Genomic DNA, 21503 nt, shown 5'->3' with positions numbered 1-21503 from the left:
GAGAAAGTAGCATGAAAGTAAGCAAACTGGCATCAGCCTCCTCCTGTATTTACATTACTATCACCATCAACTGCCAAACTGCAGCTCTGGAAGACATTTAGACATAGGTTTCATTATAGAATAGAAAAATATCTAAATAAATACAATGTCAAACAAATAGATTTACCAGAACAGCTTCACTAGTTTTATTTGTGCTTTTGTCTACATTTTAGTAGAAATAGCACTGGCCTCGGAAGTATATAATCAATTCTCTCACTGCCATCCCAACAGATAATGGAAAAAACAATCAAAACTTTGACAAAGGAAATGAAATTCTGTGATTACTGCATTATTACTCTGAGAGTGAAACACACTGTAAACTGGGAAATGAAAACGGTAGATCAACAAGACTCTCCTTGGAATCTCCAACAGTGCGCAAAAGCCATGCATCAATGCTAATGGCCTACAATAACATCATCCTGATCTCACAGGCATGGAGAGACAACAACGCAACCACAGGCCCATTACAGCAATTTGTGGAGGAGTGAATGAAATCAGAACAGCAGCTGGAACTGGGCTAGTTCTGGACTCCACAAGGAGCAAGTCAAAACAGTCCCATCTTCCCAGGGAAGATCATCTCAGAGAGCAATTATGGGCCTGTTTAACATGCAGCTGACTTCAGATCAGTTCAGTGACAAAGAGAATACTACTTTCTATGGCCACTTTATTACTGAATACAGAATTAACGGGTTTGGGTTCAGCTGTTGATAAGCCTTAAAAAAAAATCTGACACATGGCCAGTAGGCAGCAAAAGCTCATAATCTTGAGAGGAACGCTTGTTTGGCCAAACAGCTTAACAAGCTCTGTTGGGAAAATACACACAAACTAGGAATGTTTGCACCGGACTTTTGCTCCTGTGTTTTACTAGGAGATGCTACAATGCAACTCAGATGTATATCAAAGGAAATATTTTTAGTATTTGGCTTTCAGACAGGATACATTACTTTAAACTGCTATTAAACATGCAAGGCTCAGAATCATGCAGAAGGAACAACATTTGGGAGGAAAATCAGAGTCAGTAACATTGGCATCCTTCATGGCATTAAATTTTCTTTGAGGCAAAAGTCTTCCCTGGTGGGGTTAAGTTCATGTTCCAGTCAAAGGGGACACTTTCAAACACATTCAATATATACTACCAGATTTATTATGTCCATTCCATCAGGCTCACTGATTATATGAATGTAACCCTTTATATGAAATAGTAAGGTGTTAAATTACTGATTACATTACAGTCCTTGCTACACAATTTGTCAGCTCCTATTATATGCAATTAATTAATAGAAAAAATAAGAGCATCAAATCACCACTGACCAGCTATTAAGTGTGTGGTGTAACATACTCAACACAGCAATGTGTGATGTTTAAACACTACCAGCTCAATACATCTAATCAACAGTTGTCCACTGGCCAGAAACTATTCACTGATTAAAATCTCGGATATGACTGACACAGTCTGAGCATGAGCAATCATTTCTAACGGGTTTACTCAACAACAGTGTATTCATGTGTTAGAGAGGCCAAATATTTCTCTCATGTTACGCAAGGCTGGTTCTTGGAACCCACTGCTCAGCTGTTTAAAGTCAATTTTAATGATTTCCTTGAGGGTTTTTAGGACCAGGAACATTTTTATCCAGTTAGTACCACTGCTGCCATTTAAAAAATTCTTCATTTGGCCAGTATATTTTTGTAATTTCACTTTTTGTACTTTCCCCATGGCTACTATATCAATCATTACATCAAAATGCACGTCCATATTATATTATGAAGCTGTAATGGTCTCACCTCTCCTGATACTGCGGCGCAGTTTTCCGCAGAGTGCGTCTATTCTAGGGGCGTCAGGGTTCTCGTCCTGAGCTCCGGGACTCTGTTCAGGTGAGGAGGGGCTCTGACTGTGGCTCAGTTCCAGAGGGGAGCGAGGGTTTGTAGAAGCTGGGGGGGAGGTGGTGGGATTGGCTGATGTGGGGCTGCTGGCGGCTGAGTAAGAAGTGGGGTTAGTGGACAGGTCCAAGGCGCCCACTCTGGAGTTGAGAGGAGAGTTGAGAGAGAGCTTGCGGGCTCGGATGGGCGAGGAGGTGCGGGAGGGGATGGAGAGCGGTGGCGGGGAGGAGAACTTACGACACAGCCGGGGAGATTTGTCGTTGGGGTGGTCTCCACTGCTGCTGGTGCGGTTGTTCTGGTTGGTGGCAAAGAAAAGCTCCAAGGATCTGAGACAAGAGAACAACAAGAGATGAGACGTGACACCTTGATGGTCCAGAGTTCATCATGGACTATTTTTAGAAATCAGATTTGAGATCAAAAGATTCTAATGAAGTTTCCTCTCAGCTTCACAGTGTTTCAGTATTACTGGAAATTTAATTAACACGTAACAGACTGGAAGCTGCCAGGCTTTGTTATGATTTCATTAGGATTTTTAGTAAATTAGATTATTCAGTGCATCATGTAATCTCAAATTTTTAATTATTTTAATATGAGTCAGAATTCATTTTAAAAATATATCGAAAAAAATGTCACTGGAGAAATTGGTGATAAGCGAAATCTTCAAATCTGGACCTTGGATTCAGGCCACAGGCCTAGATTTAAAAAAAAAAAAAGCCGATCAGCATTAAGGTTCATTTACATACTGCCTTGCGTACAAAAATAAGTTAATTTCAAATGTTGTAACCGTGATTGCTCACATACTTACACATGTCCTTTATGTGGGAGTGAATGTTGAGAAATAAATTCAATAGAGGGCAGTTCGTTTCTAACGACAACAAACATGGCGACGGTGGAGGAGCATAATAACGTTACTTGCTACAAAAAGGGCTAAAGGGGCAGCGACGGCAGTTGTCTTTGGGGCCATAAAATACACAAAAACATAAAATATCACTACATGTAGACGGAAGATTCTTTTTTACTTGTTTTACCATTGGTTGTGTTTCGTTTAAACTATAGACTGCACTGCTCCCACAGTCAGTGACAGTTAATGCTCCGTGTAGGTGCAGTAGCCATCTGAAATCCCGGCCTGGAACCAGGATCCAAGACCTGGACTTTAAGACCTCTGTTAACAGGTAACACCCTGTTTTAATGTTTGGATCCTAGTAATTTTACCTTTGATAGAAAAATGAATGCATAGAACTAATGTTATTATAATAAAAACGTATTATTTTAGATTCTAAATATAAATTTAATAGCTTTTTTTTCAATTCAATTCAATTTTGAGTCATAACATAATTTTGACTTTCACATTGGAATGCTGTGTTCTGAGGTAGACCACAATGTTGAAACTAAAAAAGCAGATTGGAAAAGATAATGACAATCGTTACGTTTTTCAGCATATTGTAAAGCTTGGCCAACAAAGCCATGAAAGAATGTATTTGAAAGGTGGATCATGGAAAGACAGCCTGAGAGACCCATCTCATATTGTCAATTGAATAAACATATTTCATCATGAGATGGATGATTATATCCCTGGCTTGAGTTGCTCCAACCCAAATTAATTATTTCAAAGCATTATTTCCTAGCTTGGACAAGCTTCACTCAAAACTGGGCAAATTGGGCACTGATTGTTGTTGCTTGCAATGTGTTTAAATGAAATAATGCATTTTCAGGCAATTGGAGAGATCAGTTGAAATGGTAACACTTTACAATAAATGTACATTTATTAAAGGTAGTTAAGGGGAAATGCATTTCTCTTTGGTTGATTACATTTTGAAACGCAGCGTCTTTTAAGGAGGAATGTGTGTTTAAGGGGGAAAACAGACAGTTGTTTGTACATAGCCAAAGTTGAACTTGTCTGTAAATTTTATTCACTGCTTAATTTACCACAGAAACTCATTTGTAACTCGAGTTTTGTAGCACTTTCGGTAATGCAGTTAGTCGTCCCCTGAATTTGGAGAAATTTCCACATTAAGTGATCCACAACAGCAGGACTAAGTCAATATTACCCACCTATAAAGCAGGAATAGAGCAACATCCTCAAATTGGTTTGTGCTTCTCAACATTTGGAGTTCTCTCTGTTGTCAAAAAAGCTCCAGATACCTCTGCCATGAGCAGAGAGAGAGAGAGAGAGAGAGAGAGAGAGAGAGAGAGAGAGAGGAGAGAGAAAGCCTAGCATACCGAACTGAGAGGATTTTGAGCACGCAAACAGAATGGAGAGGTAATAAAAGGTGAGGAAACATCTTCTAAATTCTATGAAATGTGTTTTGTGAAACTTTAAGTTGTAAATAGTAAGACAGTAATAAGCATTATTAACTGATTAAGTGAAGTCACAATGACTAAATAAAACAAGAATAAACATTAATATAGTATTTTATAAAACTGTAATAGAATGTTAGTTAATGCTATTTCTTGTTTATTATTATTACATAATATTTAAATGTGACATTACCTAAACATTTAGTTAGACTTATTACTGTCTTAAGTATCACGAATTATGTACCCTTATTGTAAAGTGTTACCATTGCAATTATTATCTAAACAGCCTCCAATAAATAAATGTATTTCTTTAGCCTATAACCTTATACCACTGCAATCACCTTTGTGTTATAATTAACACTATAAGTTGTTCTAGATAAGAGCATGGGCTAAATGCCATAAAATTTAGTAAGGCGTGAGCAGCACTGGAGTATGCTTCATCACAGTGTTGGAGAGAGAGGGAAATATTCATCTGTGACTGGAAAACAAGCAACAGAGGCAAGCAAAACAACACAACATATGGATGATGGATAGGGAACAGTGTGAGCAGCCACAATGCATCATCTGCGCAGAAGGAAAAAGGAGGATCTGGCAAAATCTAATTAATGAGGTTTCACTTATTAGGACTACTGAGGCTAAAAAGTGTGAAACTGTTCTTTCTCAGGCACTGATTAAGCATAGCAGGATTATAAGGAGTCAGGGAAGGATCCCCATCAACAGTGAAGTGCTGGTAAATGACCAGACTTAATATTTGTCCAGGCAAAAATGGCTTGTTTTACTAATTCATGGGTATTGATGGGTACAGGATAATAAACAAAGCAGGTTATTGAAAGTTAAAGATCATAACACACACAGACGCGTGTGCACACACACACAATCTCTCTCTCTCTCACACACACACACACACACACACAAAGGGAGAGAGAGAGGGAGGGAGACTGAGAGTTTTTATGTATGTTACTTTGATTGGTCCAGAGCTATCTTCCTGATCTTCAGGCTGTAGTCTGGACAGATGGATGTGATGAACAAGCGGTCAAATGAGTGGTACTGAACCCTGTGTGATAAACATGGAGGGGGATGAGGGACACACAACACTCAAAAGACAAAAACTAAAAACTCCACAAAGTGCCAACACAGTAATATCAGACACAGAGCCCCATGAAAATGCAAAATAAGTTTTCCAAGAAAGCTTCAGAGAGAAATGTAGCAATGTGGTTACAACAGCAACAAACCATTCTGACAGTTTTATTTCTATGAAAATACACATTATTTGTTTGTTTTTGACAACAAGCTATTTCCACAAGTGGAAAATGTCATAAAGCAGAAAGCACAATACAAGTAGAGTTACTCAGTGGTGACATAGTGCAGGAGGAATTTGTGGACATTGAGATCTGTGAGACTTTCTGAGTTTCTCGCCAAGAAACTAAGCATGCAACAGTTTCACTCTGGAGAACACCTGCTTTTGGAAAAGAAAACACTTTCCAGTTGAAGTGGTCATTATGTCTGAAAAGGAAAGTAAACATAGGGCATAAACCCTGCTTTTCACTGCTCTCTGCTGTCAGATAAAAGCACTTAAACTCTAAGAAAAATGGTCTATGATTATTTTTACCTTTTATTCATAACATCTGCTCCTGAGAAATAAGATAATGTTCTGGAGATACAAGGTTGTATTGTGATAATTATAACATATTGTTCCCTTCTGTTACATTCTGCTGTTATTTAGCTTGCCTTAAAAAGAAGCATTGCCAACACATATTCCTGGTGTAAGCGATGTCCTGCTTAGTGCCAGGTCCAGGATTCTGGCCACTTTTAGGTAATCTGACTTAAAACTGAGTATTTTTGTACTGACTGTATTACTCAGTATGTATTAGGCATCTGCATCACACAGAGGAAAATGATCAGATACACCACTCAGCACTAACTCAGTTATCTGCATTCCTTTTCCATAGGAAGGAAGGGGAAGCACATAGGCATTTACATGTTTACATCAGTCCATACAATTGTCATTTCCACCAGAGAGTCTGCTGCAAACAGTTGCAATATATATATATATATATATATATATATATATATAAAAACTCATATGAAAAGAAGAAACAATGGAATAAACCCTTGTAGAGAACCATATTTGGGCAGCCATGTCTAAAGATTCGGTATTTTTGCTCCTGGGCTCCACTTACATTTGCACAGTGCACTTTTACAGCACTGTACTGAAATCAACAGCTAGTGGAGTGAGGGAGGCTGGTTTCCTACCCTCCTCCAAGGGTTACATAGTGCAGTTTCTTCAGTGTTGAGCCTGGAGAAGCAATTAGAGAGGCTCTATTCTCCCTATTACAGGTCAGTTAAGCCTCACAGTGATTTTGAAGCTGTAATTAAAGGCAAAAATACTGAAAACAAAATCACTGGATATGATTAACTGATCATTTTAAAGCTAATGTGATACCCCTTTCATGGTTTAAATTAGGAACTATAAGCAGTTTGTGAGCAGATCTGATTATAAAGGCTATACCTCTCTCAGTACTGCTTCATGGGTCTGCTATGTTACCTGACAGGAATTGAGGTGAAGGGCTTCTTGTAGATGTCGGCCAGCTTTTCCATGACCACGGCAGCGGTGGTGAAGATGCGGTAGGTGTGCAGGAAAGTGTTGAGGAAGTCAATGGAGAGGAAGCGCAGGTCTGTCAGCCTCTCCAGCAGACGTTCCACGCTGGCGTATCGAATCTGGGGAACCTTGCAGGAGTTGAGCGTCTTGCTGAAGCAAATGTCAACATCATCTTTATGGAGACGTGCATCAGATCTAATGAGGAGCACACAGCAAAGCGCCTTTATGACCCAAAGCCTGGGGCAGTGAATGTGCAAGAGGTAGCAATGATAAACACTTACACAAAGCTAATAGTTTTCTGCAGTAAGAATATACTGAAACATGGAAAAATTGAAACGCTTCATGATTTTGGCTTGACAGTGGTTCCAAACCTTCCCCTGCTCTAATAGCTAAGAAGGGCCTGTCTATTAGTTAAATAGAGAAAATAACCAAATATTGTCTCTGTAGGACAAAAAATCCTTGTATACCCAAAATTTGCTCTATATTGAAAGATAGGAATGTAAAAATATTATATCCGATTCATTGTTGAAATATTTCTATCAATCAATTCACAATGAACATTTACAGCATGTAATGGGCTGCATGAGTTTTCAAATTATTTCAACACATAAAAAATAATTTTTCGAATAATATGCAGACTGGGGGAAAACCAAGACCATGATTAGAATAACACAAAACAAAGATTTAATGCTTACACATAAAATGAAAATCCAACTTTTCACGCACTTACACAGTCAAAGAATGAAGAACACATTTAAATATGTACCAAAACATAAACACTCATCTACAAGAATAGGAACAAACCACTGAATGAAACAATGCCATGGAAATGCCACCAAGACAGGAGCCGAAAAAGTGCCCATTAGCAGGGAGCACACAGACACGCACACAACATGTACGACAGTGAAAACACACATTACATTAATCTGTCAGACTTACTTTATCATGTGAGGAACTGTCACTTTGGAGTTCTCCTCAAACACGCTGGTCATTAGGCCATTGCAGCGGATGTTATCAATGCACTACAAAAGAAAATGAAATACGATGCAGTAAACAAAGGGTTAAATTGCAAGATACTTTTTAGGAATGTGAATATGTTTAAAGGAGCATTAAGTCATTTTCTCCAATGATTCTTCCTCTTCTGTGTATTTTTGTTTGTGTGTGTGTGTGTGCATGTTTGTGTGAGTTGTGTGTGTGTGAGAGAGAGAGTTTATGTTTATTAAAAGACTAATAAATTGTCATATTGTTCTATGTACAAACTCCATTTTCAGAAACAATTGTGAACTTTCACTTGAAGCTTTATTTAATTGACAAAAAAAATCAAATAAATGTTTTCAGTGTTTTCTTCAACAAACATAATTTGATTTGTTAAATATAAGCCAATTAAAAAAATTATTTCTGCAACTCACTAAAAAAAGCCTGGTACTGTCCTGCAAAAATAGACAAGGAACTCCTGGGAAAGGCATCGTCCTGATGGTAGAATATTTCCTTCCAATATACCAGTATTAGCCTCTGCACCAATGGTACTTTCACATATCTGAAGATCACAAGCTGTGGGCAGAAGATTTTCATCTTTGGCAAGTAGAATCTGATGTCCAGTTTTCCCTAAAATAAGTTGAAAATGGACTTATCTGACCACATGTTTACACTGTCTTCTGGTCCATCTCTGGATGACTTTTCTAAGAATATTCTATAATCTGCACTCTAATTTTGCTTAAATCCCAAACTTTTAAAGAGCATTGCAAGCGTCATTATATATATATATATATATATATATATATATATATATATATATATATATATATATATATATACTTTAAATCTTTTCACTGATCCACAAGATTGTATTTCGTAAACATTATATATATATAATGTTTATGAAATACAATCTTGTGGATCAGTGAAAAGATTTAAAGTTTTTTGCTTGTACATTTGTACATTTGTCCATTTGTCCGCGTAAATAGAATTAACAAATCACAGATTCATGTTTTTATTGCATTTTTCACAATGTCCCCAGCCTAGAAATGAGTTTACTATTTAATAGTGTGCAGGTGGAGAGGCTGTTCATGTACAATAGAACCCTAGAGGCCTAATACACACTAACACACGCTAAATAATCCACATGTGGGCAATGAGGCAATTCCACAGAGACACACATTTTCTCTGGCTGATGCATGTGTTTTTTGTTTTTTTTTTCAAAATCCTACCCCTGTGCATAAATTTCTTTTAGCAAGCAACAAAAATTACAGCAACAATGTTGTTTTGTTAAAACTAATAGAATATTTAGCTCCTTCAATATAATCAAGGCACCCCACATTTATAATTTCCCCACACTGTCTCGTCTAATTAGGCTAGGAGAGGCTTGTTTTTCCCACAATATGTTTATTTAGGCATGTTGACATGAGAAAGTCATAGAATGCAAAAGGTTGCCAAGAGATTAACTGAATAAATGTTTGAGTGCTGATAATTTTCTACCAACTGAAGTAGTGGTCACTGGTAAATACAGTCCCCACTACAAAAGTATTGGGACATACACATTACACCTATAGGAGCTGTTATGACATCCAATTCTAAATGCATAGCCATTAAAAAGGAGTTGGCACCTCCTCTGACTGCTTCCATTCTTCTGGGAATGCTTTCTACAAGATTTTGCATTGTGTTTGTGGAAATCTTAACACTGATGACACTGATGTTGGAGGAGAGGGCCTGGCTCACAATCTCCATTCTAGTTTATCCTAAATATATTCAATGGAGTTGATGACAGGGCTCTTTAAGGGCCAGTCAAGTTCTATTGTCCAAAAAGTTTTGGTATGCAGAAGCATTAAGATTTCACTTCACTGGTACTAACTGGCCTCAGATAACCCCTGAAAAACAACCCCATAACATTGTTACTACTCCATCAAACTTTACAGTTGGCACAATGCAGTCAGGTAAGTCATGTTATCCTGACATTTGCCAAACCCAAACCCAGTCTGTTCATCAGACTGAAATATAGAGAAGCATGAGTCATCACTCCATGGAACACCTTTCCATTGCTTCATTGTTCAGTGGCATTGTGCTTCACACCAATCCATCCATTGTGGCATTATGCTTTATGATGTAAGGATTGCATGAAGCTGGATGGTCATGGAAACCCATGCCATGAACCTCCTGGTGCATAGTTCTTGTGCTGTTGTTAATGGCAGAGGATGTTTGGACCTCTGCAGTCACTGAGTCAAAAGAGTCTAGGTTGCTTTTACACACTGTGTCTCAGCACTCAAAGTAAACCCACTTTGTAACTTTATGTCGTTTACCACTTTGTGGCTGAGTTGCTGTGGTTCCTAAATGCTTCCAATTTTTAGTAATACAACTCACAGTCAACTGTGGAAAATCTAGGAACAAAGACATTTCATTAACTGATTTGTTGAAATGGTAGCATCATATTAAACTAAGATGCTAATTCAGTGAGCTCCTTAGAATGACTCGTTTTTTCACAAATGCTTGTATAGGTAAACTGCAAAACTTGGTGTTGTAGACCTGTGCCAATGGGACTGAATAAAATGAAAACAGGTGTGTCCCAATCCATTTGTCCACACAGTTTATGTGATTGTCTGGGACATGTAGATACTATATATAGAAGCATTACTGGCACGTTAAGATGCATGCAGGAGCAACTCAAATGAGCTTCTGAAAAACCAAATACTGGTTCTAAAATACTGCGACTTATTGATAAATTAAGCTAGAATAATCAAAGAATAAAAATGAGTGTTTATAACATATAAAAGTGATACATACAAATACATGCACATTAGAAGTGGCTGTTCCTTCCATGAGATTTTCATGAATGTGCACTACGGTCATAAACAATATGCATCTTACCTGGCTGATATCACTGGTCCAGGCTGCTTTCTCCTGTCGTGATGGAGCCAAAAGAACCACGGTGAAAGAAGGAGCATCTGTAGGCTCCACCACAATCTTAAAGTCCAGATGACCAAACACCTGCCCTGAGTTTTTAGCTTGAGAAACAAACACACAGCAGCTCATAAACACAGAGCAACTCCAGATTAAGTATGTGTAGTCAATAACAGATACAGTATTGTGAAAAAGTTTGCATTTTTGTCAAAACACACTTTCTAAGGAACCAAAATTTATAGGACATTTTATTTGACGACATAAACATATTGGAAAAATAAAATTATAGACCAAAAAAAAGGAGCAGCCACATTTTGGTCAGTTTCCAATATGTAAATTTCCACAAATGAACAGTTGTTATTCGTTAAAATGCACAGAAGTGTCAAGAGAATGTACAAAACATATGTCATTCAACCAAGGCACATTTATTTTAAAAAGCATTTCAATTAAGATTATATTGATTGCCACATGGAAAACTCTCTAGGACATATAAGCAGTTGTAGATCTTAGCTTATATTGATTATCACATAAAACATCCACAGGCATTTTATATACAAACTGTTGGATGGATTTTATAACAATAATGGCATTTAATTAATTAGCCTCTAGAGATTATTTCTCAGTTATGGTAAGAGGGTTATGATGAGGTAACAGTAAAGTAGTCAAAGGGCATTGCACCCTGGCCTTCAGTGAGCTAATTGATCCATATTATGATAGTATTGATTCATGTGACATTTACAAGAGCTGCATTGGGTTCCATCTTCTGACCTGCTTCTGACAATTAATTAACCTGTCTCATAACCCTAGCAAAGTTAATGGAGCATGGAATGAGAGGAAGACTCACAATCTTCATCACTGGCATCTGGTTCTTCTATGAGGGTGCACTCAATCAGGGACAGTACACCACCTTGCTGCAAGGGTTAAACAAGAGATGTGTCCATGATTAGCTATATTACTGCCAATGCATATGTTTAATACAAAGAGGTAATGGAATATCACCAGTAAACTTTAATAGTAACATAATTACTAATCTCAATGACTAGATATCATCCCATATCTCATCCCATATCATCATTTCCATACCTGCGACTTTTGGTTTCTGTATTTTCACTGTATTGTACAATTGTGTCAAAGAGTTAATTGGAAGAATTTAGTTGTATGTAGCTCTAATAAATGAGATTTTCAGTTTGTATAGGTGTCATCTGGTTGTATGTGGACAAGCTTGCCAGGCCTAGTAATCAAGAACATTACAAGATGTGCAAATTATAGATGTGAAAAAGACCACAATTGCTCAGTCAACCTGAGGTTTTGCCTATTCTCCATGCTCAGCCAAGAGGAACATGGTCATAAACGATTTTTTATGCAGCTGCTAAGCTGCTAAAACACGGAAAATGATAGAAGCGGCAAAATGACAGAAAATCATAACCTCTGATGCGTGTCTTCTTCTTCAAAGCTAGTACTCTACCATTCCTCTGTATGTCCCAACACTGAATATACCCACTGAATGACGGCTTTCAGACTCACTCAATTATTGCTTAGACTTTGATAAACTGCACATTGAAAAAAAAGCTGGAAAATAAAGCTGAAATAGCAGTTGTGATATCTGAAACTGAATTTTGTCTGAGCCAGTGTATACAGAAGTGTGTTCACTAAAAGTCAGAGAGTGTGAGTGGGTGAGTTTAATTCCAACAGGATCAAAAAAATGAAAACTGGGGGAAGTAGAGACTTGTACATGATTAACATCAATGACGTAATCAGAATGGCAGAATCCAGAGACAAATTTTAGACTGACACAGTGAACGCTGGGGTTTATTTCATAATCCTAAAATCTGGGCTGCTCTTTCTTTATAGAAATCAAAGCGAATATAATGCAAAACATGTCTATGGTTGCACAAGAATTTAAGTGTGTGTGTGTTTGTGAGTGTGGGTGTTTGTGAGTGTGAGTGTGTGTGTGTGAATATAGTTTAAAACTGAGGATGTAATTGCTATTGAAACTGGTTGAGATTGACACTGAGAATGAGACTGAGATTGAAACTTGAGACAGTGACTAGGACTGAGATTGCGATTGATATGTAGATTGAGTTTAAGACTGAGACTGAGAGTGAGTCTGAGTCCCTTTCATATGAGATTTTACCCAGAGGAGCTGTATGTGTGAACAGAAATGTCAGAACATTTGTATAGGACTTTATCCCGCCAACCCCTAGTACAAAGTCTGGGTAATATCCGAGTGTGCGCGGCTGTGTGTAAAGAGCCAGTAATGTTCCAGAGAATGATGCCATGCCTCACAGAGCTGCTATATGCTTATGTTGCTGACAGTCTCTGGCTGTATGCTACGTGTGACACGATAGCTCTGGAAAATATCCCAATGTCCCAACCATTTTTTGGAGTTCACATGTGAAAACAGCTATGGAGGAAATGACTGTGATTGAGGTCTTAGATTGAGAGTGGGACTGAGATTGAGTTGTATGTTGAGATAAAGACTGAAATCGAGATTAAGGCTGTGTCTGATTATAGCTCACTTTGAGTAGGTGCAGTTTTCCTCCAGAACTGCGTGTGCAGATGAGGAAGTGCTTGGTGAAGAGGAAGCACTGTCTCTCTCCTTCCTTCTTCAGAGACAGAGAACCCAGCCGCACTTTACTGAGCTTCCCCCTCTCCACTGAGGGCAACTGGATCAGAGAACCTGAGACAGACAGAAAGAAAGAAAGAAAGAAAGAAAGAAAGAAAGAAAGAAAGAAGTAATTAACAAGAAGAGATTGACAAATAAATTGGAGAGAGAGACAGAGAGAGAGAGAGAGATACATAGGGACGGATGGATAAAGAGAGAAAAAGAGTGGTAAAAAAGAGTAAAGCAAAACCATTGCTCTCACTGCTCACACACATGTGCTTAAGATCAGGAATCAGATGTAAATCAACAGCAGAAATTCATTCCAGAAGATTACAGCATGTTGAACTGAGCCAGTCCCACATTTTCTTCACTAGGCTCTACGTCAAATTGTGTCAGATTTATATTTTTACTATTTACAAAGAAGCTCCAAATAAATAATGACATCCATATATACATTTTATTGTCTTCAAACAAAACAAGCAACTATATTTTTGACCATAATTGTAATGCATTATAACTGATTATATCTAACAAAATGATCATTTCCTTGGTGATTCTGAGCATATGTTTGTTCTTTTCTTCAGGCTCTTACTAAGCCCCTAGGTTTACAGTGTGTCAAGCTTCACACCAGCGCTGCAGATGTCAGAACAGTGTTCTGTTCAGGGCTCAGGGGACTCAGATCTGAGTTACTGTGGAAATCAAACATTGGTTTAGCTTTTGTTTGAGCTGAGGGAGGAATGGAGCTCACCTTGTCTCACAAATGTTTGACTGGTGTCCAGGAGGATGTCACAGCCCTCTACAATCATGCGCTCGATGGCCAGGTTTTTCCGAATGTTCTCTGTGTCACTCACCTCATCGTGCATAACCCTGAACACATGCAGAGCTAGAATTAACACACTGTGCCTTAGGGCTTAGATTTAATCTGTTTTTATTGCAGGCGGTAGTTTTCAAATAACAACAGGTCTGACTTTTATTATAGCCTGGATAATCAATAATGTTGGAATTACAACTGTATGGGATATTTACTATAATAACTAGGGGTTGCTTTGGTACAGAGGAATCAAAATGTGGGGAGATGATTTAACAGTTTGACCAATCAGAATCAAGCAATTGTGGGCACATAAGCCAACACAACAAACATGTAGTCTGCTCAGTCCCAGGCCAGAAAATGTAGATGACTAGCAAAAAAATGGCTGGAATCAGAAGTTAGAGAAATAATCACAATTTAAACTAACAATTGTCTTTCAAAAATGTATCAGAAAGAGAACAAGGAACTAAAAGAAACACACAGTACAATCAAAAACAGGAAGATTAGAAGGTCCATCATTACTAAGTCCATCCATTTGATAGGTCTGCCCCAGTCACACAATGCTACCAAGCTGAAGGATAGAAAAGGCTTCCTCAGGGACACATCTGGACAGCTCAACATCCTTCTAATTTTGCTATGTTACATTACAGACACCCATGCTGCTGGTATTTTGAACTCTTAGCCACAGATGAGATATCACAGAGGTTCAAACTCACAATCATAAATGTCTTAAAAACATATCAACTATTTCTAATCTCTGTAACTAAATACAATATCTCTTTTTGCTCTCTTGAATACAATATCTCTTATTCATTCTATGCATTGACCGAAGAGAATTCCACCTTAAGATTTGATAGATATTACCTGGAAAGCTCTTCAAGCTTGGATTTGGCAAACTCCAGACTCTTGCGCTCCACATGCTCATGTGGGGTGTGGGCTAGGAGCTCATGAAGGGTTATGATATAGCGTGGGATCTGCCAGAGAGATGGAAATCAAACAGAGATTCAGAGGCTTGAAGGTTATAGAGGAGAGCAAAAACAATGCTTGCATCTATTACAGAATGATGTAATATAGGCTTGAGAAAATCAAGCCACACAGATACTTTGGACATTCTCTGGTTAAATGAGGTGCTTTGTCTGTGTAGTAAATCTGCCAAAATGGATTTGCTGTTTGGGGTATTCCACAAAGTAGGTTTTCTTGGTTAGCTAGTTAACTTATGTCCAATGTTAAGAAATGTCCAAAAGGAATCTCCTTTAGCTCTGTTCCTATTGAACGAGCTTGACTTTGGGTTTATCTGATCAGTTATCTGATTAAACTCCTGTGTTGTGGAGTATTCCATAGAGTTATGGAACCTTATGTAAGACTTGGATTTTTTACTCCTACCCAAGCACTGTACTGAAGTCAATAGGAGAGAAGGGAAGGGGGCCTACCCCCCTCCAAAAGTTACATAGTGCAGTTTATGAAGTGCTGAGCTCCAAGTAGCAACAACAAAGGCCCTATTCTCCTTATCACAGCTCAGTGAAGCATCACAGTGATTCTGAAACTGTAATTTTACATAGTGTTCTTTTAAGTAATAAAAATGTAAAATCGACTAATCAGCACTGACCAACTAAATCATTGCACATGTGCAATGTTTAGAATGTTTTGAGTTGTTTAGAAACTGCACTTGATGTATGACATATGGACATAAGTGTTCATGTTTGTGTGTCTATTTAAACATACTGCAAATATGAAAACAACACCTTAAGCAACACCTTGTGGATGACTTTACTCAGACAGAACAACATGGTGTTTGTGTAACTCTGGCTCAGTTTAGGAAATGGGCTACATTTCCCTCCCTGCTGTAGGACCTCAGCTGTGGGATATCAGTGCTCAAAGCTTTTCAGAGATGCCCGGGCCTAGTTACAGTTGCTAAGCTACAATGGGTCAGTTTCCAGATACCAGATGCCAAATTTCAGATGCCAAACATGTCTTAGATGACTGACTAGATTTTAAGGTGAACTTTTAAAGCAGATATATTTCAGATGTACAGCTGTGACTGAGTGTTGGGTCACCTGGAACATGGGATATGTTAGGAAGGTCTCCAGCATTCGTCCTTCACAAGCAGCATTGGACTCGTACTGTTTCAGCAACTTATCAAAGTCCCTGTTCTGCTTACAATTAGCTAGAACCTGCAGACTGTACTGGTGGTTCCGTACAAACTCCTGGTAGATGTTAAGCATGGGTAGCAAGATGTCGAAGAGGTCGGCTGAAAGGAAAGAGAAGAATGGAAGGCACCATGAAGCACAATTAGGAGTCATGTTTTCTTTGTTTAATTTATTCAAATTGCCTCATTGATATGCAGGCGTTTGACTGAATGTTGCAGCAGGGTAACTGCTGATGAGGAAAGAGCACTCATCTTGGAGTCAAGGTGGCTGGAATAAAGCCGACATTTATTTGGCAGGTCTTGCGAATGCTTATCTGAAATCGTAGTGGGAGGTTTTGTGGCAGTTTCATTGTTGCAGACAAGCGTGTGTCTGCGGAGATAGCAGGAAGCCGGACGTCAGAGAGTGTGTTTGACTAAGCCACTGTGCGTCAGTGGCTCGTCCTTGATGGTGCGTCTGACAGCCGGCTGTGTGTGTCGTCTCTCTCTCACAGAGAAGTGCTCCGGAGCGCCACAGCTCTACAGCTCCCACATGAAGTAATCACGCTTCTGAATGGAGACACTGTATAGTGGCAGCTTACCTAAAACCAGTGTGGGCCAGTTGGCTATCCTTGCCTTCAGGCCTTGGTGAAATATCTCGTGTAAGAACATGATGGTCTCGCTGGATGGAGAAAGACATGATCAATGTATCAGTCTTACAAAGAGAGAGAGAGATAGAGTGCCACATTGCTTGATACCCTGTGGCTATTTGAGTGGACTGAGCAAAAATAGCTCAGTTCTACACTGCTGGTCAGAAATCTAAGCTTTAACATTTAACAATTTAAGTTTTTAACATTAAAACTTATAGCCCTTGTTCAGATAGGCAGCTCTCAAATTAGATTTTTTCAGCATATCAGATCTAAGCAGGATATTTATTCTACAGTCTGAACAGCAAAAAGATCAATATTTGGTCAGATTTAAATTTGATTCTGGTCTGATCATTGATCTTGTAAATCAGTTTGTCAAATTAGATTTCATGTGGTTTCAGGTTTTTTTTTTGCATTATTTGGCACTTGTTGCTATGGCAACCAGCAAACATGACTACAGTCTGACTATACACATCAGTCACTTGTAACTTGCCATGTGGACACTCAGTCTAAAATTCAGAAGCATATACAAGAAACAAACACACACACACACACACACACACACACACACACACACACACATATATATATATATATATATATATATATATATATATATATATATATATATATATATATATATATATATATATATATATATATATATATATATATATATAAACACACCTGTTTAGAAAGATGCTGCTGACATCATCATGGCTGATAGGGGGCTTCTTGGAGCTGGCAGCCATGCGGAGTGGCCTAAGGAAGCAGTTAACTAGAATGGAGAGCTGGTGGACATACTCAGTCTCAGCCTCCACCATGTTGAAGACAATCTGGTTCCTCTTCCTCATGCTCTCAGCGTGGGGGGAACAGATGTAATCCTGAACAATGATCTTCCACTTCCTCCGACAGAGCCAGCCTCGCATAAAACTCTGAACCTAAAACAACAGGGATTACAGGACAAAGCTTAAATATACAGTTCAAAAACTCAGTTTCACAACTAGGAACAATACACAAGTCATTTAGTGGTATTATTAACTTCTGATTTAATATTAACTTATTAATTTGATTTATAGATTATGCAAAAAATGAGTATTTCTTGTAGCTGACCTCCATAATATGTATATGGTATTTTGCACCTTTTTAATCTTCTTGATATCTGGGTCCTCTTCCTCTTGGTTCACCTGGTAAGGACGCATCCTCTCCTTGGTTTTGTTCAAGGCTACAATCTTCAAAATAATTCAAACAAGCAGATGATCAGTTTCTGAAAGTTATAAAGAACAGGACTTTTGGCACTGTCTAATCATAGCTGTAGAATCACAGGCACTGAACAATTAGAAGTGTAGATATTATTGTCAATTGTTATTCATTCAATGTGAATATGTATTTAAATACTTTATTACATAGTAATTGCATAAGTAATATTTCAACATTTCAGATTAAACCTTGAGTCAGAAGTATCAGCCCATATTACTTGTCCTCTGATCAATAATTTACGTCCTAGTTTCAATTACACATATTATTAAAGAACACTTCAGAAGACTGTACATTTGGGGAAAGCAGTGCATATGACTGCTGTGCAGTGAGCCAATATGGGTGGAACTGTATGTCATTAGTGCTGACAATTACTTGACTGAGAATGGCATGCAGTCAGATAGCACTGGGCCTTATATATACATACTAGCCCCTATGAATATTCAGATAGCCAGGAATGTGGGTCACCAAGAGGCTGTGCAGGTGCTCTCACTCTCAGGAGAGAGGCAAACACACACACACACACACACACTCACACACACACACACACACACACACACACACACACACACACACTAACTCTTCTCTTTATTCAGCTTCCAAGCATTAAACTCTTCAATCACAGAGGCTTCAGAAGCACTTAAGTCAGTACGCAAATCACACTTTTAGCTTGCTGTCACACACACTGAGAGCCGCAGGTAACTCAAAACTGTTGAACATATATTTGTCTCAAACAAAGTAATGAAATTACACACAAATCAAATGCTGTATGATGTAGCATAAATACATAGAGATAACAGAATATTGTGACCACCTCTGCATTCCATTCTCTCAGCTCCACTGACCACGCAGGTGTATAGACCATCTGTTGCTCTGCATACCTTGATTGATCCCTGTATGGACAGTGGAGCTGAGAGAATGGACAGTGAGTGCAGACACAAGGAAGTGGTCAACATAAAAACAACAGTGGCTACAACAGTGGCTCCAGACCTATCAGTGTATTATTTGCGTGGGGGGATTTTTCTCAGCACTGCAGTGACACAAATGTGCTGGTTTGTGTTGTACTGGTTGGAGTGGATAAGATACAACCACAACGTAAACTTTGATGTTCACAATAAACTGAATTAAGTGATTCTAACTTTAAATATATTCAGAAGTTACACTCAGTTTAATTCAATTCAATTATCTTCAACAATTTCTACTTTTTGAGTTTGTGAAACAGTAAAGTTCTGATTTAGCAGAGTCCTGTTTGTGGTTTGAAATTAAAATAACTGAAAATGGTAGAGTATAAATGAAATTAAATGTTATGAGGTTTGTGGAGCATGTCATCTGAAGTCACAGATATAGAACCAGTGTAAAGCAGTTTTCAATCAACATGGTGGACGGTTTGAAGTCTGCAAATGTTAGTAAATTTCTTGTGGATACATTCACAGGCTTATTTCAGTGTCACTGTCACAGAATTCCTCTCTGTGCCTGCGTGGGTTCTTCTTGGTGCTTTGATTTCCTCCCGCAGTTCCAACACATGTGGATAGGTGGATTGATAATGCAAAATTACCCATAGCTGTGAGTGTGTGGTGCTCTGTGATGGACTTGTATTCCTGCCTTGCAACCAGTGATTCCGGATAGGCTCTTATGAAGAGAGATTAGTCTCAAAATACTTGACAAATGAATAAATGTTAGGGCGGCACAGAGGTGCAGCAGGTGGTGTTGCAGTCACACAGCTCCAGGGACCTGGAGGTTGTAGGTTCGAGTCCCGCTCGGGGTGACTGTCTGTGAGGAGTTTGGTGTGTTCTGTCAGTGTCTGCGTGGGTTTCCTCTGGGTGCTCCGGTTTCCTCCCACAGTCCAAGGTAGGTGGATTGGTGACTCAAAAGTGAGTGTGTGAGTGAATGTTTTATGCGAAAATAAATACATTTGTTTACATTTACATTGTATATATTTGTAAAGTCACAGTCTCAAGTTTAAAACGTATGTATAAAGTGTTGAATCTGCATTTGTGGATCAAGTCACTCGCCTGTTTTCCGTGACATATTTTTGTTTATTTCCTCTCACAGGTTTTGGGAATTGGAGACTTTCTTTTAACATTAACATCAATGCTTGATCCACACACAAATGCAGCCTCATCTACAAATGTGGCCAGCAGGCAAACAACTTAAATTTAAAAGTGTTTGGACGAATTGTAGATTGTGAGACACAGATTGGGATGTATTCATTTGTGAATAGTGAAACATATTTGTGACTTGTGTTTTACGCATGTATACTGAGACTAATCTCTCTCCATAGGCTCCGGACCCACCTTGACCCTAAAGTCGATAAGCGGTTACGGACTGTTTTGCTTCTGTCCTGTGTATTTTGTAACACCTTGTCTTATTTTGCTCTGTTTTCCTTCCCTGTATTGTTTTTGTCTCTCTTCTATTCTTGTTGAACTTCCCTGTTCCTGTCATTGATTTGTTTTGCTTTTAGCTCCTCCTTTGCTCCACCCTTCTCATGTGTTTCACCTGGGAGTGGTCAGTAACCATGGTTACATATTGTTCCTAGGTGTTCCTTGTTACCTGCCCTTGTGCTTGTGTATGCATGTGTATACTCTTTGTATCTGTCTTGTGGTTGCCTTGCAGTATCTTTCTAATGGTGGTTCTTGCTGTTAGTGTGTAATCTTGCCTCACGGTCACGTGTCTTTATCATTTAGTCATGGACACCATTAAAACAAATTTGCATTTGCATCCTGCCATCTTGCCTGCTCCATCATTACACCGGCAATGAATGAATGAATTAATAGTTAAGTTAGAAAAACTCTTACACTATAAGTTTAGACAACATTAAATATTTACTTAAAATATTTATGACTATATTAATACGTAATTGTATTGCATAATCAAAAAATTTTTTTTAAGTTGTATCAAGCAATAGTTGAAGTAAGTGATACTTAGAGTAAATGTGTATGCATACGTCTGATGTTTGAATATATGAAGTTACAGATATTAAGTCAAATGTTTGCCTTAACATGTGAGCTGAAGGGCTGCAGACTGCAGTACTATGGATTGCAATTTGCTCCGACACCTACACTAAGCTCTCTTGAAGCCACCCTCAAATGAAGTTTTAGCCTTATCATGGACATAGCAGGCCCTGGCTTTGCTAAAACACATGAGCTCACTGAGCTTTGCACTGACATTTGCTCAATAACATATTGCTGATCGTGTAATGCAAATAATGGGAGTTGATTTCTGTCCCTGTGGTGCCAGAACTAACCCACTGGGAAGGATTATTCCCTATGGCATCATAGTATTGGACAGGAGGAGGTTTATAACCCAGCAACCACCTCATATCTCATCTCATCTCATCTCATCTCATCTTATCACATCAC

At 38.5% G+C, this 21503-nt stretch overlaps 1 protein-coding gene across 2 annotated transcripts in view; it reads right to left on the bottom strand.

Annotated features, from left to right (window-relative positions):
• The window catches only part of LOC136676888 (ras-specific guanine nucleotide-releasing factor 2), a 67263-nt gene that overhangs the window by 23039 nt on the left and 22721 nt on the right, over nt 1-21503 (bottom strand). Inside the window, exons 4-16 of one of the 2 annotated variants that reach the window (XM_066654164.1) lie at nt 18030-18119; nt 17575-17828; nt 16843-16922; nt 16173-16366; nt 14983-15092; nt 14059-14177; nt 13225-13385; nt 11550-11616; nt 10673-10809; nt 7754-7836; nt 6761-7009; nt 5177-5269; nt 1822-2243 (exon numbers count right to left, since the gene is read on the bottom strand). In XM_066654164.1, the coding sequence (XP_066510261.1) occupies nt 1822-2243; nt 5177-5269; nt 6761-7009; nt 7754-7836; nt 10673-10809; nt 11550-11616; nt 13225-13385; nt 14059-14177; nt 14983-15092; nt 16173-16366; nt 16843-16922; nt 17575-17828; nt 18030-18119 (2059 nt within the window). The remainder of the gene's footprint in view (nt 1-1821; nt 2244-5176; nt 5270-6760; nt 7010-7753; nt 7837-10672; nt 10810-11549; nt 11617-13224; nt 13386-14058; nt 14178-14982; nt 15093-16172; nt 16367-16842; nt 16923-17574; nt 17829-18029; nt 18120-21503) is intronic. The other variant, XM_066654165.1, reaches the window with a different exon arrangement.

Source organism: Hoplias malabaricus, chromosome X2 (assembly GCF_029633855.1).
Source record: "Hoplias malabaricus isolate fHopMal1 chromosome X2, fHopMal1.hap1, whole genome shotgun sequence".
NCBI classification, from domain to species: Eukaryota; Metazoa; Chordata; class Actinopteri; order Characiformes; family Erythrinidae; genus Hoplias; species Hoplias malabaricus.
The sequence above is the reverse complement of the archived record's forward strand: the minus strand, read 5'-3'. Positions and strand labels throughout refer to the sequence as shown.